Here is a 19,338-nt window from a genome sequence, read left to right on the forward strand (position 1 = left end):
TACGTTTCTCGAGGCAGAGACTGTGTAAACATTTTTATTTCCCTAAAGACCCTAGCATGAAATAACATGCTTGTGGGAGGCATGCCTGTGGCCCTGGAGTCCCTGCCCTGTGCTGCACTGTGGTGGACCCTCCCTGGGTGAGGAGTGCGTCCAGCACATGATTGCTCCCGTGTCCAGGGAACGCTGCGTACAACGCAGTCCTGGACACGGGGGAGCGTCTCCTGCTGCCGCAGGTAGTCGGCGGCCATGTGGCGAGGGGGCCTCCTACACCGAGAGTCCCTGGCCAACAGCCGGCACAAACACGGGGCCTCAGTCCTGGAGCCTCAAGGACCTGAATTCCTCCAAGACCCCGAGTGAGTTTGAGGCGGACGGTGAGCCCCAGGAGGGGACACCTTGCTTTCAGCCGCTGAGACCCCAGCAGAGGCCACCTCGGCCAGGCCATGCACGAGCAGAGGTAGAAGCCGGGCGTGGTTGAGCCGCGGGCTTGCGGTACTTTGTGCATGAGCGTCCACCGCCGCCGGATGCTTGTCGGCCCCCCGGGACAGAAAGACGAGATGCAAGTGTGACATGGGCCCAGGAGGAAAGCTCCTGGGACAGAGACCAGGCCACCAGGCCGGGGTCCCCCCACCTCCCCCAGCAAAGCCTGCACTGCGGGCTCCTGCGGCCTCAGGCCGAGGAGGGTGAGCAGATGCGACCTTCACCTTCCAGCTCTCATGGGGCCTTTGGGGGTCGCAGTTGGAAGCAGATGTTGGATTTCTCCCTCCCAAACGTTTCCTGGCAAATACTGAAACATGGAGATTAAAATACAGGGTCACACGCTGAGGGGCTTTCAGAGGCAGTGGTCGGCACGGGGCCGTGCAGAGGGGACCAGCCCCACGGGGCACGTCTGGACCAGGCCCGTCGGCAGCCACCTGCAAAGGGTGGTGCATTCAGATGTCCCGAAGGCTCTCCCAAGAAGTTAGGGAATTGCTAAGGCCAACTGCCCACGGAAACCGCTCTGAGGATGAGCAGGGACCTGTGGGGCAGTGAGTGCTCAGGACTCAGAGTCCAGTTTCATCCCGGACGCTCTCCTTCTGGGGCTGCGTGATGGAGGAGGGTGTGCGGGCAGCTCTGGTCGAGGGCACGGGCCCCGCAGCCCCACATGCGTCCCCCACAAAGGAGAACTATTTCCTCAGCAAGATTTCGCTGTATCCCCTCTTCCTGGGGAGTTCTAGTCCTGCACAAAGGATGGTCCCTCTGCAGGGAGGAAGCTGCCTGCCAGGCCTCTGGCAACAAGACAAATCTGGGGCCAGCAAACAACCCATGAACAAAGCATGGAGACATCTTCCCGCAGACGGGCCACCTGGTGAGATGACCAAAGGGTGGCCCAAGGGGTGTGGGGGCCTGGCTACCTTCCCAGAAACGGGCGCCCAGCAAATCCCCATCTAGCGTGCTCTCTGGCCCTGGATGTACATCTTCTCCATCCCCTTCTAGCGCAGCGACTCCTTCTGGAGGGGGGGCCACCGGAGCCCTCCACCCCTCCTCCTCTGGGAAAGAAATCTAGAAGACCTCTCTTCCTGTGTTGTAAAGGGAAGCACGATGCGTCAATCCACTTCCATGACACAGAAAACCACCGCTGGTCTGGGGAGCTCCGGCCACGACCGCCAAGTTTCCTCCGCCTCCTGGAGCCGGCAGCAGAAGCCAGAGGAGAGAGCTCAGAGAGGGTGGAAGGGTGAGGGACCGGGGGCTGCACAGAGTCCAGAGGGAAGATTCCTGAGGCGACAAGGCCCCGGGTTCACCACCGCTTGGATCACAGTTGGTAGAGCCACGGATTCCCCGAAGCTGTGGAATTTGGATTTGTCATCAGAGGCCTTGAGTGCAGAGCACCTGGAAGCTCCTCGGGGGTCCTCTGTGCATCGTGTGGCCTTGGAGGGAGGAGCAAGGTCTCAGCTGTGAGAGGACTCACTGCAAAGGCGGATGTCTCCATGGTGGGCAGAGGGCAGGGCTGTTCCTCTGGCGAGGTCGGCTGGGGAGGGAGAGGTCTGCCCTGCTCTGCTTCCCCGCTGCCTGGAGAAGAGCAGGTGACCCCCCAGGGAGGCCCAAAGGACGCCTAGCAGGCCCGGCTCGGTGCCACCCCAAGTCCCTGTACTGTGAGCGTCCCGGGCTGGGTCTTGCAGGTGGACACAGGTGGTCCGTGTGTGATGCCCGCCGGACAGGCTTTTCTCCTTATGGGCCGTGTGCCCAGGGGAGAGCGTCTTGCCTTCTTGGTGTTGGTTGTCTGATCTAGAATCGGGACCATACAGATCTCAGGGTGCTGTGGTTCAGTGATTATGTATGTGTTTGTAAAAAACTATAGCTTCTCAACATCCGACGGAAGCAGGATAGCATATAGCTCTCCTCTTCTTCTTGGGCCCACAAAGACTCCATCTCCCCCACATCCCAAAGGTGGACTACATCTCCCAGCATCCCCTGGGAAGACTACATCTCCCAGCATCCCTTGCATTTGGTGATGCTGAGCCCTGGGTCTACCCGTGGGGCTGAAGGGAAGCAAGTGGTAGGTGCTCCTCCAGAGAATTGCGTGAGTTGATTGATTATAAAATAACTCAAAGAGTAAATACTCAGGACGGGGACTTATTTTTAATGCAATTCTCTTGGCAAGTATCAAGCAAAATAAACATTCGGAAAAAGGCTGTCTCCCCGTTTGTGATGAACTGTAAGGAACCTGAAAATAAAATAAATCAGGTTTTGGGTCTGGGTGGAAAGTTTAAGAGGGTCTAGGCGGGGCCTTTTTGAAAAAACTTCATGTTGGTCAAGCCCAGTGAAAGATAAGCCGAGTTCTAAGATTGCTTATTAAGACTTAGTTCTAAGATTATTTATTACTTTTCCAGGGTTAGCATTAGGGACTTTGATTTTGTGGCCCCTTCCTAATCTTACTGGAAGTGCGGTGAGCTGGATGGGAGAGACGTGCTCCGCCTGCACACTCCCACACAGAGAAGCAGGTGCAAGAGCTGAGGACACCGCCGACCCCCTCGGGCTCCAGGGTCAGGGGGACTCTGGTGGAGCATCCCCCTCTGTCCTGCCCTTCCACCTAACGCCTCTGGCGCCCGGACTGTGGTCTGGAGCCTGCTGCCTCGGGACTTTTCCCACCTGCTGAAGCATTCCCTACTCGGATGAGGCCGGCTCTGCACCGAATGAACACACCCCTCCTTCCTATTTTCACTGATGTGTGGCGGCATTTCTTAAATGCTGGTATGTGGGGCCCAGGCACGGTGCTGTGGGTGTGGGGGACCAGGGAATGGTCCCATGGATAGAAACCTTTGCAGCAGAGCAGGGCAGACCCTGCCGTTACTCGGTGGTGGGGCACGAAGGGCAGGGACCGCTGGGCTGGGAGAGGGAAGTGGGCCTTGAGTCACCGGGTCCGTAAATACGCTGAGGGTTGAGGGGAGGCCGCACAGCTCAGAGGAGGAGGCCTGGAGGGCAGGAGGCGGGCCGCCCAGGTGTGAGTCCTGCTCTGTCACTTACACACTCCCTCCAGTCACGTCACCCGTCTGGCCTGAGTTCTAGTCTTTAACCGGGCAGACGATGGTGCCTATGTCTCTGGGCTCCCACGAAGACTCCGAGGGTTAACACAGGAAGGTGCTTGCAACGCTGCTGGGCACACGGGGAGCCCCACACATGCTGGAGGATGAGGAGGCCTTTTTGGGGCAGAGGGGGAGGTAGAGAGGGAGGTGAGAGGTGCAAAGACGAGGAGGGAATGGCGTTCAGCCGCGGGCTGGGAGGGGGGGACGGTCCCAGAGACGCAGCCAGGTCGAGGGACTGGCAGGGGCAGGCTGGGCCGTGGGGCGCCCCATCAGCCAGCCCCTCCCAGCTCCTGCCCGTCCCCACCCCCCCACACCCACTTTCAGTGGCCCTCGTGACCCAGTGCCCCGGTGTTTCCCCAGAGCTGCGCCAGGATGCCGCCTGCTTAGCTTTCTCACGTGCCTCTGGCTGTCCCCCAGGCAGCTGCTGGATGGTCACTGGGTCCTGAGGGCCCTCCCCCTGCCCACCCGCTGCCCACTGACCCCTCTCCGCAGCAGCTTCTCCTCGGGCCCACCTGCCCTGACCCCCGGCCCAGGCTCTGACCTCCCCTGAGCTCTGCCCGCCCGTCCGCCCGGCTCTTCAGTGTCTTTCTGTCCCCGGCTTTTCCCTTTTTGACAACAGGCCCTTTCTCTCTTCCTGAGGCTGTGCCCCCACCCGAGCCTTTGGGGGATACCGGCCCCCCACCCCGCGTCTCTTCGACCTCCAGCCGCATCCCCGCTTGCCCCTCCAACACCCGCCCTCTGCCCTTTGGCTTCACCCAGGCCGGTTTGGGTCACTGGGTCTCCTTGCCTCGCGGTCCCCAACTGGGTTTTCTGGAACCCTCTGCCCAGCCCCCGGGAGGCGCGTGCGGCCACTGGACGGCCCACTGCTGCTACTTTGGGGGACCACGCTCGTTCTGCTCACGGCTGGCCTTCGAAGTGAGGATGGGGAGCAGCCCCGGCGGGGAGACTTGGTCGTTCCCGAAGACTCGACAAGCATCCCTCGGGCCTGGAGGGCATGAGCTATAAAAATGTGCCAAATAATCAGAAAGCAAGGAGCTCTACTTTCCTTATTATCCGAATGTTAGAGACACATCCCAATAGAAATTTGTCTGATTCATATGAGAAAATATCTGGTTTTGAACGACTTGTTTTTCATCTTAAACACTGCTTTTTTAGGAAGACTCAGGCAATCCTAAAGATAAAATAAGACATTGTCCATGTGCTGTGCAGCGGCCCTGCTCAGGACAGACTGGAGCCCCGAGAGCGTGGCCCCCAGCCTCGAAGGAACAAAATAAATGAAACGGTTTCACAGCACGTGGGGACGGTGGGCGCGCAGAGCTCCATGGCTCCGACTGTCCTTGTCCCCACGGCCCCCGCGGCCCCCGCGGCCCCCGCAGCCGTGACCTCCCTGATGAGGAAACTGGGGGCAGCGGCTCTGTGGCCCCAAAGCCCCAGACCTATGCTCCTGCTTCGTCTGCTGTTTACATCCTGGCCCCATTAAACACCACCCTTTACCGCCCGAGGAGCCGCCACAGTTTGGGGGAAAGGGGACGAACGGGACATTTCTGCATCCGTGAAGTCTTTGTTCTGATTCTAAACCTGCTGTTTTCACAGCACAGGGGGAAGAGGCGGAACCCCGCGTCTCAGCACATCAGCGGGGTCTTCCCAGGGCCCCTCCTAACCGAGGCCTTAAGGTTTGGGAGGCCCACGGCCCGTCGCTCCCCACGGCGGGGCCACAGCTTCCAGGAGACAATGTCTGCACCCCTGGCCGGGTTCTCGCCGGGACGACTGTTCTCACACCGTCCGGGAATCACGGTTTGCCTGCCCAACAGCATAAATGAAAACGATAGGATGTGGTTCAGCCTTATAAGGAGGGACATTCGGACACCTGCCACATATGGGGGACACTGCTCAGTGAGGTGAGCCAGACGCAGAAGGACAAACTGCATGATCCCACTCATCGGGGGTCCCTGGAGGACTCCGACGGTAGAAGCAGAAAGTGGATGGTGGGCACCAGGCGCTGGAGGGGCGGGGTGGGGCGAGGGTTTACAGGGACAGGGCATCAGTTTGGGAAGATGGCAAAGTTCTGGAGATGGATGGTGGGGATGCTGCACGACATCGTGAGTGACCTCAATGTCACTGAGCTGTGCACCCCAAAATAGTTAAGGTGGGAAGATGTGTTTTTTACCACAATGGAAGCAAAATGCCGTCAGCTCTGCTCACAGTGCTGTTCATCCCCTTTCCCCACGTGCCCCCTGGCCTGTTTTCCTTCACGCACAGTCAGACCCTACAAAAGATGGGGCTCCATCACCCAACACCTGTGGGCTCAGAGCCCTTGCCTACAGGCACATCGAGGTGGCCGTTCACAGCGTTCTGATCCAGCTTTATAGTCAGAGAAGCCTTCCGGTCTGTGTAGCTCCACCACCCACGGCAGGAGCCCTGACTTGAACGCCCTCTGACCGCCCTGCAATGCCCCCTCCCAGGCCCTGTGCAGGCAGCAGTGTGGGGCTAAGACCGGAGCCTCAGCTCGTCCAGCAGAGCTGGTGGCCCTCGTGCGGGGCAGGTGTCCTGGGTCACGTCTGGGGACCTTGTGGCTTCGGCAGGGGCCCGGGCCAAAGAGGGAGCCTTCCTGGCCCTGGGGGCAGGCGGCAAACCCCGGGGCTTGGGGTCAGTGTCTGGAGAGCAGGACCGGGGCCGTCCCAGTACGAGCGGTGTGGTCCATGCGAGCACAGAGACAGAAAGGTCGCTGTGCATGCCCGGAGTCGTGAGCCCGCGTGGGGCTGCGTGGGCCCCTCTGTCCGCGGGGGACACCAGGGCCTTGAGCCATTGCTGAGAGATTAGGTCAGGGAAAGGCATTCATGTTTCCGCTTTAGGCTCCCTGATCCCATCTGAGTTCTCTACCTGAGCAGGAATTTTACAATTAAAAATCAACCTTCCTCTTGAGGAACATTTCAAGGCTCATTCCGTACTCCTGAACCTCCCGTGACTCCCGGTTTGCAAACTGACGTCGGTTCGTTCTGTGCTGGACCTGGCTTTACTGCCTTTCTCTTTCCAGCCTGGTTTCCAAGAAGCTGGGGACACCCGCCCGGTTAACCGACTCCATTGGCCTCTGTGATTTGTCTACACCGCCCACCCTAACCCATCCATGGGGACCCACCGAGCGCCCTTTGATTCAACGGACAGGCCTCTTCTGCTAAGATAATCGAACTGCATATATTTCTTCTAAAAGTAAGCGAGTAAAAGTCAATGGGGTGATTGGCTCTTCTGGAAACGTCCTGATGCGTTTTGGGCCAGGCATGCAGCATGAGGCCCCTGTGCCGAACACCATCCTCCTTCCCTGCGTGCGGCCTGCCCGCCATCTTTAGCCCAAAGGATTAAACCTACAGATACTCGTATGTGTGCAGAATTCCAGCCTGTTTCTCTCTGTGGATCCTGATCCAAGACCTGTGAAAGCCTCTGTCCTGACCCAGGATAGGAATGAGATTTGCTTCTTAAACACGCTCAAGGGTTTTCCTCTCTTCGCTGGGGAAGGTCATGAGTTTGGAAGCAGCGTTCACCTTCTCCTTCTAAATGGGGGTGTCGAGTTAGGCCGTGACGGACACTCCTGGCGGGGCTGCCCGGGCCTGGTGCCAGGACAGGGGGCCACTCACCTCCGGTGTGTGAGGAAGCTGCCGCTGACGTGCCCCGACCCGTCACAGCCCGGCGTGGGACACGACATGCCCTCCGTCTTGACCGACTTCCAGGAGAACTGCGAGCCATTGAGGTACCCGTCCTTCTGTCTCTTGGCGGCCAGGGGGCACCCCGACGCGCTTCGATGGGAGGCGTACTTCCCGGTTATGTGGCCCTGGCCATCACACCCGGGAACGGGACATCTGGGGGGCAGAAGAGACACACTCTGGGGTCTTGGCGCCATATACCTGGTGGACTCTCCAGCAAGGTCAAAATAACCTGGCTCGAAGAAAAACCATCACACTCTACTCCAGCAAAGACAAAGACGGGGAAAATCTCTGAAAGTACCACCTAGCGGCGAACCGAGGGACCTTCTGTCGTGGGAATGCCTGGCCCGCTGCCGACGGAGGGGCTGCTTGGGGCAGGATGTCTGCTCTCGGTGAACAGTGTGGCACGGCAGCACGGGAAAAAGAATCTGTCCTTGTAGCACGTGGGGTGCAGGCGGCTGTTTAAAACACACCACTTTTGGACAGAATCAGTTTTTATGGTAGGAGAATGCAAAGTCAAGGAGAAATTGCAGGATTATTTTTTATGATTTTATAAACCCGTGGTTTTCTCTAGAGCTAGAAAACATTTGTTGGCTTGGCCGTGTTCTCCACAGGCCATCAAACACCTCCAGCCAGAGAGGATTTGAAGCAGGGGAGATAGTATTTAATAGAGTCTCCTGGATAGCACTGGTACATGGTACACCATCGGTACATTTGGGGGAATAAAAGGGGAAAATCGTTGGCGGGAGCTAAAGGTCAATGGTGGGCTAATCCCTGCTTCTGAAACCTCTCGCCGCGGAGGGACCAAGGACACACAACCCCAACCGCTTACGGTTACCTCAAAGAAGGTGGGTGTGATTCAGTCGGGGCCCCTCATAAGCCCCAAACTGGTGGGTTTTGCATTTTCTTTTTAATGGCAAAGTTTACATTCTACAAAATTTATAGTACCCATTTACTTTGTTAAGGTTTATTTTAATACTTTTTATTTTAATTAATTTTTATTTTGTTTTAATCAAACATTTTTCTCCAAAGACACTGAGATCAACATTTCAGGAAGACAGTGCCAGGTTTATCTTAGGGATTTTTGGGACCTGGGTTCTGGGCATCAGTTTGGGGCAAACGGCTGGGTGGACGGCCGGGCTGAGGGGCTTGCCCGTGTGCTGGAAGCCCCAGGCACCCACGGCTCTCACGGCCTGCCTGAGATCAAGGCACACAGCAGCTATACGATTCTCAAAAGCCGGAATGTTGGCCAATGTTGGCTTTCAGTGTTGGAGCTGATGCCTTCGTAGACATTCGTGGATCTGCCTCTCCCAGTCAGCGAACTGCTTTTCCCACCCTGAGCTAAAGGGAAGCGTCCGGGGTCCAACCCCCAGGGCTACAGGGAAGCGTCGGGGTCCGCTCCCCAGGGCTAGAGGGAAGCGTCGGGGTCCGCCCCCCAGGGCTACAGGGAAGCGTCGGGGTCCGCCCCCCAGGGCTACAGGGAAGCATCGGGGTCCACCCCCCACGGCTAGAGGGAAGCGTCCGGGGTCCCGTTACTCAGAGTGTCAGATGTGTGGAGAGTCCCTGGCTACACCACCTGCTATTTCGATGGTGCATTCGGCGGCCGGCAAGGGGGCTCTGGGTGCGGATTCCGGATCTGGCCTTGGGGTGACTGCCGTCCCCTCCTCCCCGCTGATCCCGCCGGAAGCCCGCCCACTCCCTGCCCAGCCTGCACGTGTACCTGATGGGCTCCTGGTCTTCTTTGTCTTCCTTGCTCTGTGCTATCCTGATGCCGCTCTTCTTTGCTCTCGGGCAACCTGAAAGACTAGAGAAGGGACAGGGCTTCAGGAGACGTCCGCTCCGCCGGCGCAGCTGGCTTCCTTCCCGCACCGGCTGCTCGGACCCCGCTTTCTGCGGAAGCCGGAGCTTCTCCCCATGAGCACAAACTCGGGAGGAGGGCCGTTCTGGGGGCAGCCCCTCTGCGTGGGGACAGGCTGGGGTGCCCGGCTGAGAGAGGATGGGTGGCCAGGCGCAGAGGAGGGGCCACGTGGAGCAAGAGAACACGCACTCCCTGCGTCTCTCTGGGTGACCCGTTTGCCCCAGCCCTGCCCTCTGGGGGGACGTGGTAGACTTCAGTGTGTCGGCAGAAGGCGGAGGGATTGTCAAAATTTTGGAAAGAGAAGCTCACATTTACCCATAGGAACATTCCCAGCTGGAACAGAAGTGTACTCACGTATGGATGGGCGTATACACAGCCTGACAACAGGCCATTACGTGAGACTGTACACAAGAATATATAGAATAAAGGGGATTCCTTGCAAAGAACTGAAGAGCCAGGAACTAGGCCTTTTACTGAGACGCCCAGGACATGTGGCCTCGGACTCCAGGGTAGACACGCAGCAGTGGTGCAGGCGGGGCTCGGCCGCCGTTCCCGCTGGGCCTGGGCTTGCGGTGCGTCCTTCCGGGGTCAGTCCCAGCTCCCTCCCGAGCATGCGGGTTCTCAGGTGGAGGTGCGGCTCCATCCACGGGAGGCCTGTTCCCCGGCACGGCAGCCCGTGTCCTCTGCCTTTTTCCTTCGTTGTGAGGCTCCTCTGCGGTGAGAAGCAGCACCCGCAGTTGGGGGGGTGCGGGGGGCCTGGGCTCTGGGCTGGGGCTTCGGGCCCCAAGCTGGCCCCTCCTGTCTCCAACGGCACGCGTTCCTACCCCCCCCACGCCTGTCTCCTTCAGCAGGGGCGCGGGAAAGACCAGGTATGCCTGCATTCTCTCTCTCCAGCTACCTTCATACCCCCCCGACTCCATTTTGAGGTAAAACCTAGGGAAGTGGGGGCCTCTTGCCCCACCTCGGACTGCTCAGCAGCTGCCCTCACCGTGGTCTGGCTTCTCATCTCTGCCTGGAAAAGTGCTCTTGCCCAGGTCACCGTGACCTGAAGCCGGCGGGCGCTCCTGGCCCAGGGCAGGGGACCACCTGCAGCCCCAGGGACGCTCCTCCGGAGCCTGGTACCGCCTCGGCATCTGCGGGTCCGTGTCCTGCCTGCCCCGGGGCCCTGGCGTGCTCACGCTCCTTGTGCCCCGCCCTGCCTTCCTCGCTGCAGCCACGGGCCCAGTGTGTCCTAAGTGTCTTCGAAATCGGCCACCTTCTCCCTCCGAGACGCTGCATTAGACCAGGCCGGCACTCATGGGCGCTGCACTCAGGCACTCTGTTTAAGACCTTCCAGGGGCTCACCGCCAAATTCCTCCATGTGCGTATGAGGCTCCCAGGGCCCGGCCCTGCCACCAGTTCTGTCCCCGCTGCCCCCGCCCCCGCTCCATCCGCCCGCTCGCAGGCACGCCGTCCCAGACGTCTTCCTGGGTGCAGGGGCCCTGCTGACCACCAGGCCCGGGAGCCCGCAGAGCCCTGTCCCTTGCGTCACGTGCACCGTGCTTGACGCCTTCCACTGACGTAGCACGTGCGACTAAAGCCACGAGCGCTGAGCTGTGTGCTCGTTCACCTTCGTCCAGGCCGTTCGTGCAGCGGAGACTCTGTGTGCCCTCAGCCCCTGCCGGCTGGGCGGGGAGACCTGCTGAGCACCCGTGCTGTGCCGGCCGCCACCGCTTTCATTCCCGGCTCCGATCTCCTCCTGGATGAGCCCGTCACCTCTGAGCCACGCTTTCGGATCCGGGAATCGCAGGTGACACTTGTGTTGTACTCTACATGATGACGTCTCCTGCGTAGATGTCCCACGGTTCCACGTCCCTGACACGGGGGCTCGCGGCGTGTCTGAGTCTGGATCTGAGATCTCATGGATTTTGGAAACACCGCCGACACTTTCAGAACCCCTGCCCTCTGTGGGTCGGGGTGGGGTGCGCGGGCGGCGTCTAGGCGGGCACTTAGGGAACGCCGTGTGGGGGGCTCGCGTGGTGGACAGAGAGGCGCTGCGTCCCTGACTCTCTGGCTGAAGAGATGTGCGCCCGTGTGGGGATCGACGGCCGTGCTGAGCAGGCCCGAGGAGTGTCCTTGCTGTGCCTGGGACCCCGGCCCCACCCAGAGAGCCCCTGGTCCCTTCCTTTAGCTGCCGACTCAGGCCCCGGCGACCTGTCGGCGTCAGGCAGCCACGGCTTGGGGCGCCCGGCACGTGGACGTGCCCCGGGGAGTCGGGCCTCGACTGGAGGCCATGCGGTTGCTGTGTGGCTTCCTCCATGAGATCAGGGCGAAGATAGCAGTCTCAGCACCGCGAGACTAGAGAGGCCAAGTGTTCAGTAACGCCCGTGGCCTGGAGCAGGTGCTCAGCAAACACCGTCTTTGTCATGAGGGCACATCCCGGAGGCCTCCGTGTGCGGCGGCTCTCTGAGCCTGTGAGGCGGTCCCGGGCGTCCGAGGCACACGCGGGCTCTTGGGAAGCACAGACGCGGCTTCACGCCGGGGGACACCTCCTGGCCTTGGGGTCTCTCGCCCTGTGTGAGTGATGATGCGTCAGAGGGGTGACGGGCCCTCGGGAACCCGCGTGGCGGGACCACGCTGGGCAGTGGGGGAAGGGCCGGCTCAAGAGAGGATCCTCGTTGTCGCTGTGGACAAGGGCCGTGGCCCCTGTGCCGTGGTCAGACACGAGGGGACCAGCAACTGTTCACGTTTTGACGCTGGAAGTTCTGGCCACGTGGGCACTCAGACATTTCTTTTCAAGGTAAATTAAAATAAAGGGTAGCATAGAATGGGCTTGAGTTTTTATACTTAATTGGAGTTTTTAGTTGAATTGAATTTACTCTAAGGCAGCGATGTTGCTCTGGCAGGTAACTGCAGGTGGTCACACTCCATCTCCACATCGCACACAGCGGCGGGCTCCGCCCGGCCCGGTCAGCGGGCTCAGCGCCACAAGGCTGCTCCCATCTCTGGGGTGGTCCCGTGAGCACTTGGTGACGGCTGGAGCCTTCTTGGGCCACGAGTGGTGGAGATGGTGCCGCTGGGTCTGCTGGGCAGAGCCCGGGGCTGCTCAACGCCCCACAGCAAAGCACCGTCCAACCCCGAGTGTCGGCAGCACCCAGGTGGACAGCCCTGGCGGAGAGGAGGGGCGTGAAGAATCCTCCCGTGACCCCACGATTCAGTTCTCCCCGTGGGCACTCCGAGTCTGTGCGTGCCCCAGCCCGGAGCTGCCGAAACCTGCTTGCAATGTGAGCACGGAAGTGCGAGGCTCCCAGGAGGATCCCCGTGAGGAAGCAACCCGCCGTGGAGCTGTGTCCCTCCTCCAAACCGTGCTAGCAGCCAGTGAGTGCCCCCTGCTCTGACCACGGCGACCGGGCCACACGGGTGGCCACACGCTCCACACCATCCACTGATCCACTCAGTGGGGTCGGCTGGCAAACACCCTCCCTCTGGTGGGCAGCCCACGACCAACACTCTCTCTGAGGGGCCTCTCCTCTCCCCGCCTCCCTCCCTCTCTCTCTCTCCCCCTCTCTCTCCCTCTCCCTCTCTCCTTCTCTCTCTCTTCCCCTCCTCTTCTTTATTCTTCTTGTGGGAGATACATTTGAAGCGCAAATGCTCATCGACTTTAGGAACGTCCACTTTATCATCTGAAATTCAGACTGACAAGGCGACAGCATCGTATAACTTAGTGTCCATATTTTCTGGGTGCAGCACTGTTTTCCATTGTTGGATGGGTCCTCCTTCATGAACGTCCTTGTCTTTACCTTGGCCCTGGCTCGTTGCCGCTAACGGAACAGGACATGAAACTGGGGCACCTGGCCACAGGTCTGGATCCACTTTTGTGAAGACAATGTATCCAAAGCTTCTTTCAACTCACTTCTGACGTATGGCCTGGCATACATGACAGGATCTCTCTGCTGCGTTTCAGACACTCCCTTCTCCTCGGGAGCCCCAGGGCCTGCGATGAGTCCTGTAGAGCGCGTCTCCATGTCTTCAGCTCTGCTCCTCGCTTAGAATGGCTGGACAGCCGGCGGCTCACATCTTCCTGTTTAAGAGGCCAGCTCCCAGTGGTGCTGGAACGCTTGCCTCTCAGTGACTGTCCCAGGGACCTTATAACATGCCTGCGATGGGTGTTTTCCCGGCACTCTTCCGATTTGCAAAGGCTGCTGCTGGCTGAGCTGAGAAACGTTCTTGCAGGTGAGCCCGGTGCGTGCCGGGGGGGTGCGCTTGCTGTCCAGGGAAGGACCCCGAGGACGGCGCTGCTCTGCGGTCCAAGTCTGTAGACCGTATGTAGCTGTGGGCCAAACTGAGCGTGCGCGGAGCCGGCCGATGCCCGGGGGTAAGGGGCGAGGGCGGAAGAGAACAGGTGCCTTGCTTACCTCCGGTGAGAAGCGTAGTTCCCGGTGATGTGCCCAGAGCCATCACAGCCAGGGGTGGGGCACCTACAATTAAAAATGCAGAACGGGCAATTGAGAGAAAGAAAATCCCCTGAACAATTAACTCCCTTCTATATCCAGAAAGCAAATTCCTGAATGCTTCACCTCCCTACTTGAAAGAGACAAATGGAGCCGGAAGCTTCCTGGCTGGGAACAGGGACCTGTTCACTAACCACACCACCAGATACCAACCTTGGCTACCTTCCTCCTTCCAAGCACAACGGCACTTTCCAGAAGGACCACGGACGTCAGTACCTGCCTCGGGGGCAACAAGCCCTGGAGCATCCTGGTCCTGATGCTATTTACTCCAGAGTCTGTTCCCTCCAAATAGTTCATGTCACCCTCCCTTCTTGTTACTTTGCTTTCAGTGGGACTCAGCTTCAGCAGCCACGTGCGAAGCAAGATTCGTACGTGGAGGGGTGTGCACAGAGGCCTGAGAGACTGCTCTTGGTCTACACTGGGAACACCAGCGTTATAACGGGCTCCCGTGAAACGGACTCTCGGCAAGGCGGCTGACTGGCTGCCCCGAGCCCGTGACGGCAGCGGCCTGGAGCAGAGCGCTGGGATTCGCTGGGCAATCAGGTGAGTTTGAGTTGCCTTGAAGCCTTTTTAGCTGACCCGAGTGGAGGCCAGGTGTCTCGATCAACCAGGTATGGCGAGTACTTCTCGGTACCCGCACTACACCTGTTTGAGCCGAGCGAGGCCACGTCCCCTGGGCTCTTAACTACCACACTGCCATTGCCCGAATGGGACAGAATGTGCTTTAAAAAGAGTTTTATAATTAATGCCCTTCATACAGCTTCCTAAATGAGCCGTCTCAAGAACAATCAGGTGGCACTACAGAGACATTTCAGTTCATGCTATTTTAGTTTCCTTGTACCCACCAGGAATGTAAAAATTAAGGAAAAGTTCTTTTTTCCATAAACTTTGTATATTTAAAAAACAACAACAACAAAAAACAAAAAACAAAAAAACACAAACCCCACCAAGGATGAAGGGACTTAGTAAGCAGCGCTGCACGCAGCAGAAACACCTGGATCGTGTCCTGTGTCCCCGCCCCCACGCAGGGAGCCTCCGAGTTCCTGGCAAGGACAAAAATCATACGTTTCGCATAGTTAATAAATGTCTACTGCTTCTGAGGAGTTTCACAGTTTGCTTTGCACTCGGAGAGTCCCGGTGGAAACTGGATGCTGAGCCGGGGCCAGGGAACGCTCACTCCCCTGCGCCCTACGGGTCCCTCGGCATTGCACAGGGATGGGACTGGGGGCGTCCCGTGCCGACACTCGTGTGCGTAGACAGTGTTCGGTATTCGGACACTGTCTACACCTCCTTCAGTCCTCAGAAAGGGACCAGAGCTCTCGCTCTCGAGGTACGGAGCTTGGTGTCTGCCGCATCATACTGAAGGTTAGTTCAGTTTACAGCCCACTGCGAGGGCACAGAGGCAAGCGGGGAGGCGAACATCACTGGTGTGCGCACTTGGAACCAGGATTTTTAAAACAGGCATTTGAGGCAGAACAACGGGGCGTTTAAAGTGGAATCTATGTATCAAGAACAGCAACAACCCCAAATCGGATTGTTGACCTGATTTTAAAGTAACAGCTGGTTATGTACAATTAAAGTTTGATCACAAGACTCCTCTGCCAATTGCTAAGTAATTACTTTCTAAATAATAAGGGGGGTGACTCGACCTCGCTGGCCGACTTCCCACAGGGCACCTCATGCGAGTAGAGCCCCTGCCCAGAGCGCTCGCAGAGGGAGGACGATCTGAGAGCAATGAGGATCGTTCCGTCTAAGAGAAGCTCATCTTCATGCAACTTTCTGTTTGGAAAATGTATCAAGAAACAGAAATGTTTCCCACTAGCCAATAATATACACTTGGCCTTGCTTTTTGCTTTAGGAAAAAAAAAAAATCCCCAAACTCTTCCTAATTTAAGCACTCAGTGCAAATTTATTTAAAATTTATTCATTTTAACACGAGTAGAAATTTTTCAATATGCCTTTTTTTGGTGAGGGCTGTAGGAGGTTGACATATTCTGTTCAGATTTAAAGTGAGGCATTATAACCAAACTAATGCAAATGAAAATCAGATTTGACTAATTATAAAAAAAAAAGAGAGAAAGATTTTCAGAGTAGATTTTGTGTGTTTAAGCCATTTACAAAGGCAATAAAAAAAAAAAGAGGCGTTTAAAATGTCCTCTATCACCATGCAAACAACAAACAAAATATTGATCTGGCCCATTTTCAGAGCTTCCACTGTGTTGGGAAAGAAAAAACATTTCCAGAAAGAGTTCTTGCTTTCTTAAAAGGTTTGCTCTTCTTGTCAAGGCTTCAAGTCAGGCAGATGGGGCGGAGTCCCAGGCCTGCAGCCCGCAGGCTGCGTGACCTGAGTCTGCTCCTCGCCGGCCACACCCCTGCACAGCTGCTCCCGGGCCTGCCCTGAGCTCCTTCCCGGGGAGGCTCTCCTGCCTTCACCCCCTTCGACTGCGCAAGCCCAGCGCTGCCGCTGCAGCCCAGGGCCGGGGCTTGGGATGCCTGCTCAGAGGGGCCCACGGCCTTTCTTTGTTGCCTTCCCCTGACACAGCCCAGCCGCTCCCGGTTTTGTCAGGGCTGGTAATTCGGCTCTTTCATCTTTAGGTGGTGCTTCTGGACCACATAAGGCAGCCCAGAGCGGTTTCTTTCTTCTATCAGCTCTACGTAGTCATTTTTCTGTTGCTGTTCAAGACTTTAAGGCTGTTTTAAATTCTTAGATTTACATACAGATTTCCTAGCTTTAAGAAATCTCAACCCTCAAAAATACAATTTTCTGAAGTCGGTGAATGAAGGAGTGATTATTCACCTAACAAAAGGGGTCTTTGCTTCTCAGATGGAGCCAGCTCCAGGACCCTTGATAATGGGGTGGTGTAAAATCGATTTACAAAAATTCGATTTGCATCTCCCCATCTAAGAGCAAGCACATCTTTTCCGTGAAGGGAGGCCCATGTGGGTAATCAAAATCCCCCGTGGATAAAATCAGACAGTCCCATGTGCTGCACAGCTTGGGTTTTGAAATGGCAGAAGAGATTGACTGGGTTTCCATGGAAACTCCCCATAAGGCAGGCACAGGTTCTCCGCGCCCAAGTCCTCGGCAGCCGCGGGGAAGCACACCAGACCCTCACCGCCCTCCGCGCTTCCTGGCAGTTATCAGGGACAAGAGCACCAAGGCTATTTTAAGTTCCCGTGGTTAGAGATGCAAAGTTCTGTGACATAAAACACTTGCCTCAAATATCGCTTCTCTTCCCCTCCAAAGGTACTCTTGGTGGAAATACTCTGAGAACGCACATGATGAACAAATGATCTTAGAGCTAGACTTGCTGCCTCATGGATGTCTTCAAGACAAAAAACGTTTGTGCCTTATCCATGATCTTGCATTTGTCTTGGGTTTAAGTAACACCAAGAGGAAATAATTTGGGGTAGTGCATGTTATCATCTGGCTGGAAATATTGGTCTTAAAAAGACATTTAAGAATGGCAATGGGAAAAATCATGATAAAATGTTTTAAAGTGTTTAAGTTTTGCAGAATCCAAGCAAAATCTGAAAAAAAAAAAAATATCAGGACCATTCACAAAACTTCTGGATTTCTGATTTCATGGAACTAGTCCTTCTCAAGTAGGAGTGAACTGGGTTTGTGTTGCTTTTGTGGATCTAAGACAACAAAGAGACCTGTGAGCCCAAACCTCCCAGAACGCCCTGTGTGCTCATGGCTTCTCTCAACTACTCCCCACCCAAGGACACGTTCTGCTTGGACCTATATAGGAACTGTCACTGATCACACCCACATGAGGTATATCATGAAGTCATGAGATATATCCCCTAATATCAAAACATAACTTAATGTCTATACATAAAATACATAATCATGAAAACCATGTGATTTTGCATTGGCGCACATCTCAAAAATGTGACAATAGACCACCCTGCTTCTTGCCTGTCCCTGCTTTGTCCCTCAGCAAGACATACAACCTACTACCGTGTTGTTTTCTCCCATTTACAAAACCCCTGTCCTGAGACAGGGTGGGCAAAATGGAAATCACTAAATCCACTGACAAGTTGTATCATCAATTAATTATTGATAAGAATATCTTTAAAGTGCTTCCTCCATGTGCTATCATGCCCCCCTCTTTTGAAAATAAATATGAGGATTTAATAAATAGTTATATTAAGAAAGACATCTAAAACAGGACACTTTCTCCCAGTTGAACAGATGTCCACACTAAAGTGCCTGTTACTACACATCATGAGCTGAGACCGGTCAACCGTGTTGCATCAGTCCTGTTAGTGATACGTCATGAGCACCTCGGAAAAAGTCCAAGGCAGATTCCACGCACACAAGCATTTGTTCCGGGGGACCCGGATGCACTGCCGAGGTATCCTTGTTGGATACCAGGTGGCTAAGCCCCAGGCTCCTTTGGGCCAGCCTCTCACTGTCTACTACCTGGGGAATGACCTTGTCCTGAAGACCAAGAGGCAATCCACCCTGAGTGCACCAGCCCAGGACTCATGGCATTCACGTCTGGCTCAGTCTGAGCTGGCAGGCCTGCTGGGGGAGACCGAGCTTGTCTCCCCCAAAATCAACTTACAGGAAAAAAATATTTGGAGGCTCATGATCTCTTATCTTGATAAGAGTCAATTACTTATTTTAAAAAATCTGATAGAGGCTGAAAACACTGTGGGCGTGTTTGAACTGCATCCTCACTCTCTGTGTAGTTGACCTACCTCGTCAAACTGCCCTAGAAGATTGACTCGCAGACATGCCCTGATTTGAGTAGAAGAGCTAAAAATATACAGAAGAGGACTCACTGAAGATCCGGAATGATCATACCAAACGTCAGAGTGACATACTCGAGTTCTTGGGAGAATTTCACGGGAAGGCCCTTTACAACCTTTCTTGCTCATTTCTTCCATGGCAACTCTATCAAGCGAACTTAGTAAGTAAAACACAGAATATATATAAAAAAATAATTTTTTATGGCCCTCAATTTTAAAAGAAACATGAAAATGTAAAATTAGGCATTGTCTCTAGTAGTAAAATGTATTTGTAAATTGGAATGATTCAGGCCACATATATGTCTTTGTTTCATTTATATAAAAAGTTCAATTCAAAAAACACTTTTTTTTGTCTTAAGAGATATGGTTCTGAAAATATATTTCTTTATTTTGATTTTTTGTCATATAAATGGGAAATAATAAAGAAATTCAGAGGAGTGCAAAATAAAGATATTTCTAATTGAAAAATGACATATACTGATTCTTACGCCATACCTCTGCAATTTTCTCCCCAAATGGCACGAAACCAGGTCACTTAAAAGCACTATACATTACTTCTGCACAATTTCTTAGATATATTACCTGAAACTCAAGGAAAGATAAAATCTTGCAGATTGCTTCTTAACTTGTAAGGCATTCAATAATTTTCTCTTTTTTTTGGAAATTCAGTATTAAGTATGCATATTTTGAGCTTTCTGCAGCTGGACACAGAGGTCCCCATGCGGGCACGTAGTATTTTCCAAGCGTCCCCCAGCCCAGCCTCCCTCCAGAAATAGCTGGTGACACAGCCATGGGGCGGACACTCTGAGCTGGGGAGTGGAGCCCTGGCCCCTTCGGGGGCCCCTGGGGTCTCCCAGCTGCACCGCCACCGCTCGCCCCCAGGGGGCTGGCTGGGGCGCCGCCGACTGCGGGGAGCAGTTCTGCCGGGAGCAGTTCTGGGGGGAGCAGTTCTGCGGGGGGAGCAGTTCTGC

At 55.6% G+C, this 19,338-nt stretch overlaps 1 protein-coding gene across 13 annotated transcripts in view; it reads right to left on the reverse strand.

The window, feature by feature from the left end:
• Positions 1 to 19,338, reverse strand: part of MYT1L (myelin transcription factor 1 like) — a 418,649-nt gene that overhangs the window by 12,545 nt on the left and 386,766 nt on the right. For all 13 annotated transcript variants that reach the window (XM_032430012.1, XM_032430004.1, XM_032430005.1 and 10 more), the window contains 3 exons: positions 13,508 to 13,570; positions 8,976 to 9,059; positions 7,190 to 7,411 (listed from right to left, as the gene is read on the reverse strand). In XM_032430012.1, the coding sequence (XP_032285903.1) occupies positions 7,190 to 7,411; positions 8,976 to 9,059; positions 13,508 to 13,570 (369 nt within the window). The remainder of the gene's footprint in view (positions 1 to 7,189; positions 7,412 to 8,975; positions 9,060 to 13,507; positions 13,571 to 19,338) is intronic.

Source organism: Phoca vitulina, unplaced genomic scaffold (assembly GCF_004348235.1).
Source record: "Phoca vitulina isolate PV1807 unplaced genomic scaffold, GSC_HSeal_1.0 scaffold42, whole genome shotgun sequence".
Classification (NCBI taxonomy): Eukaryota; Metazoa; Chordata; class Mammalia; order Carnivora; family Phocidae; genus Phoca; species Phoca vitulina.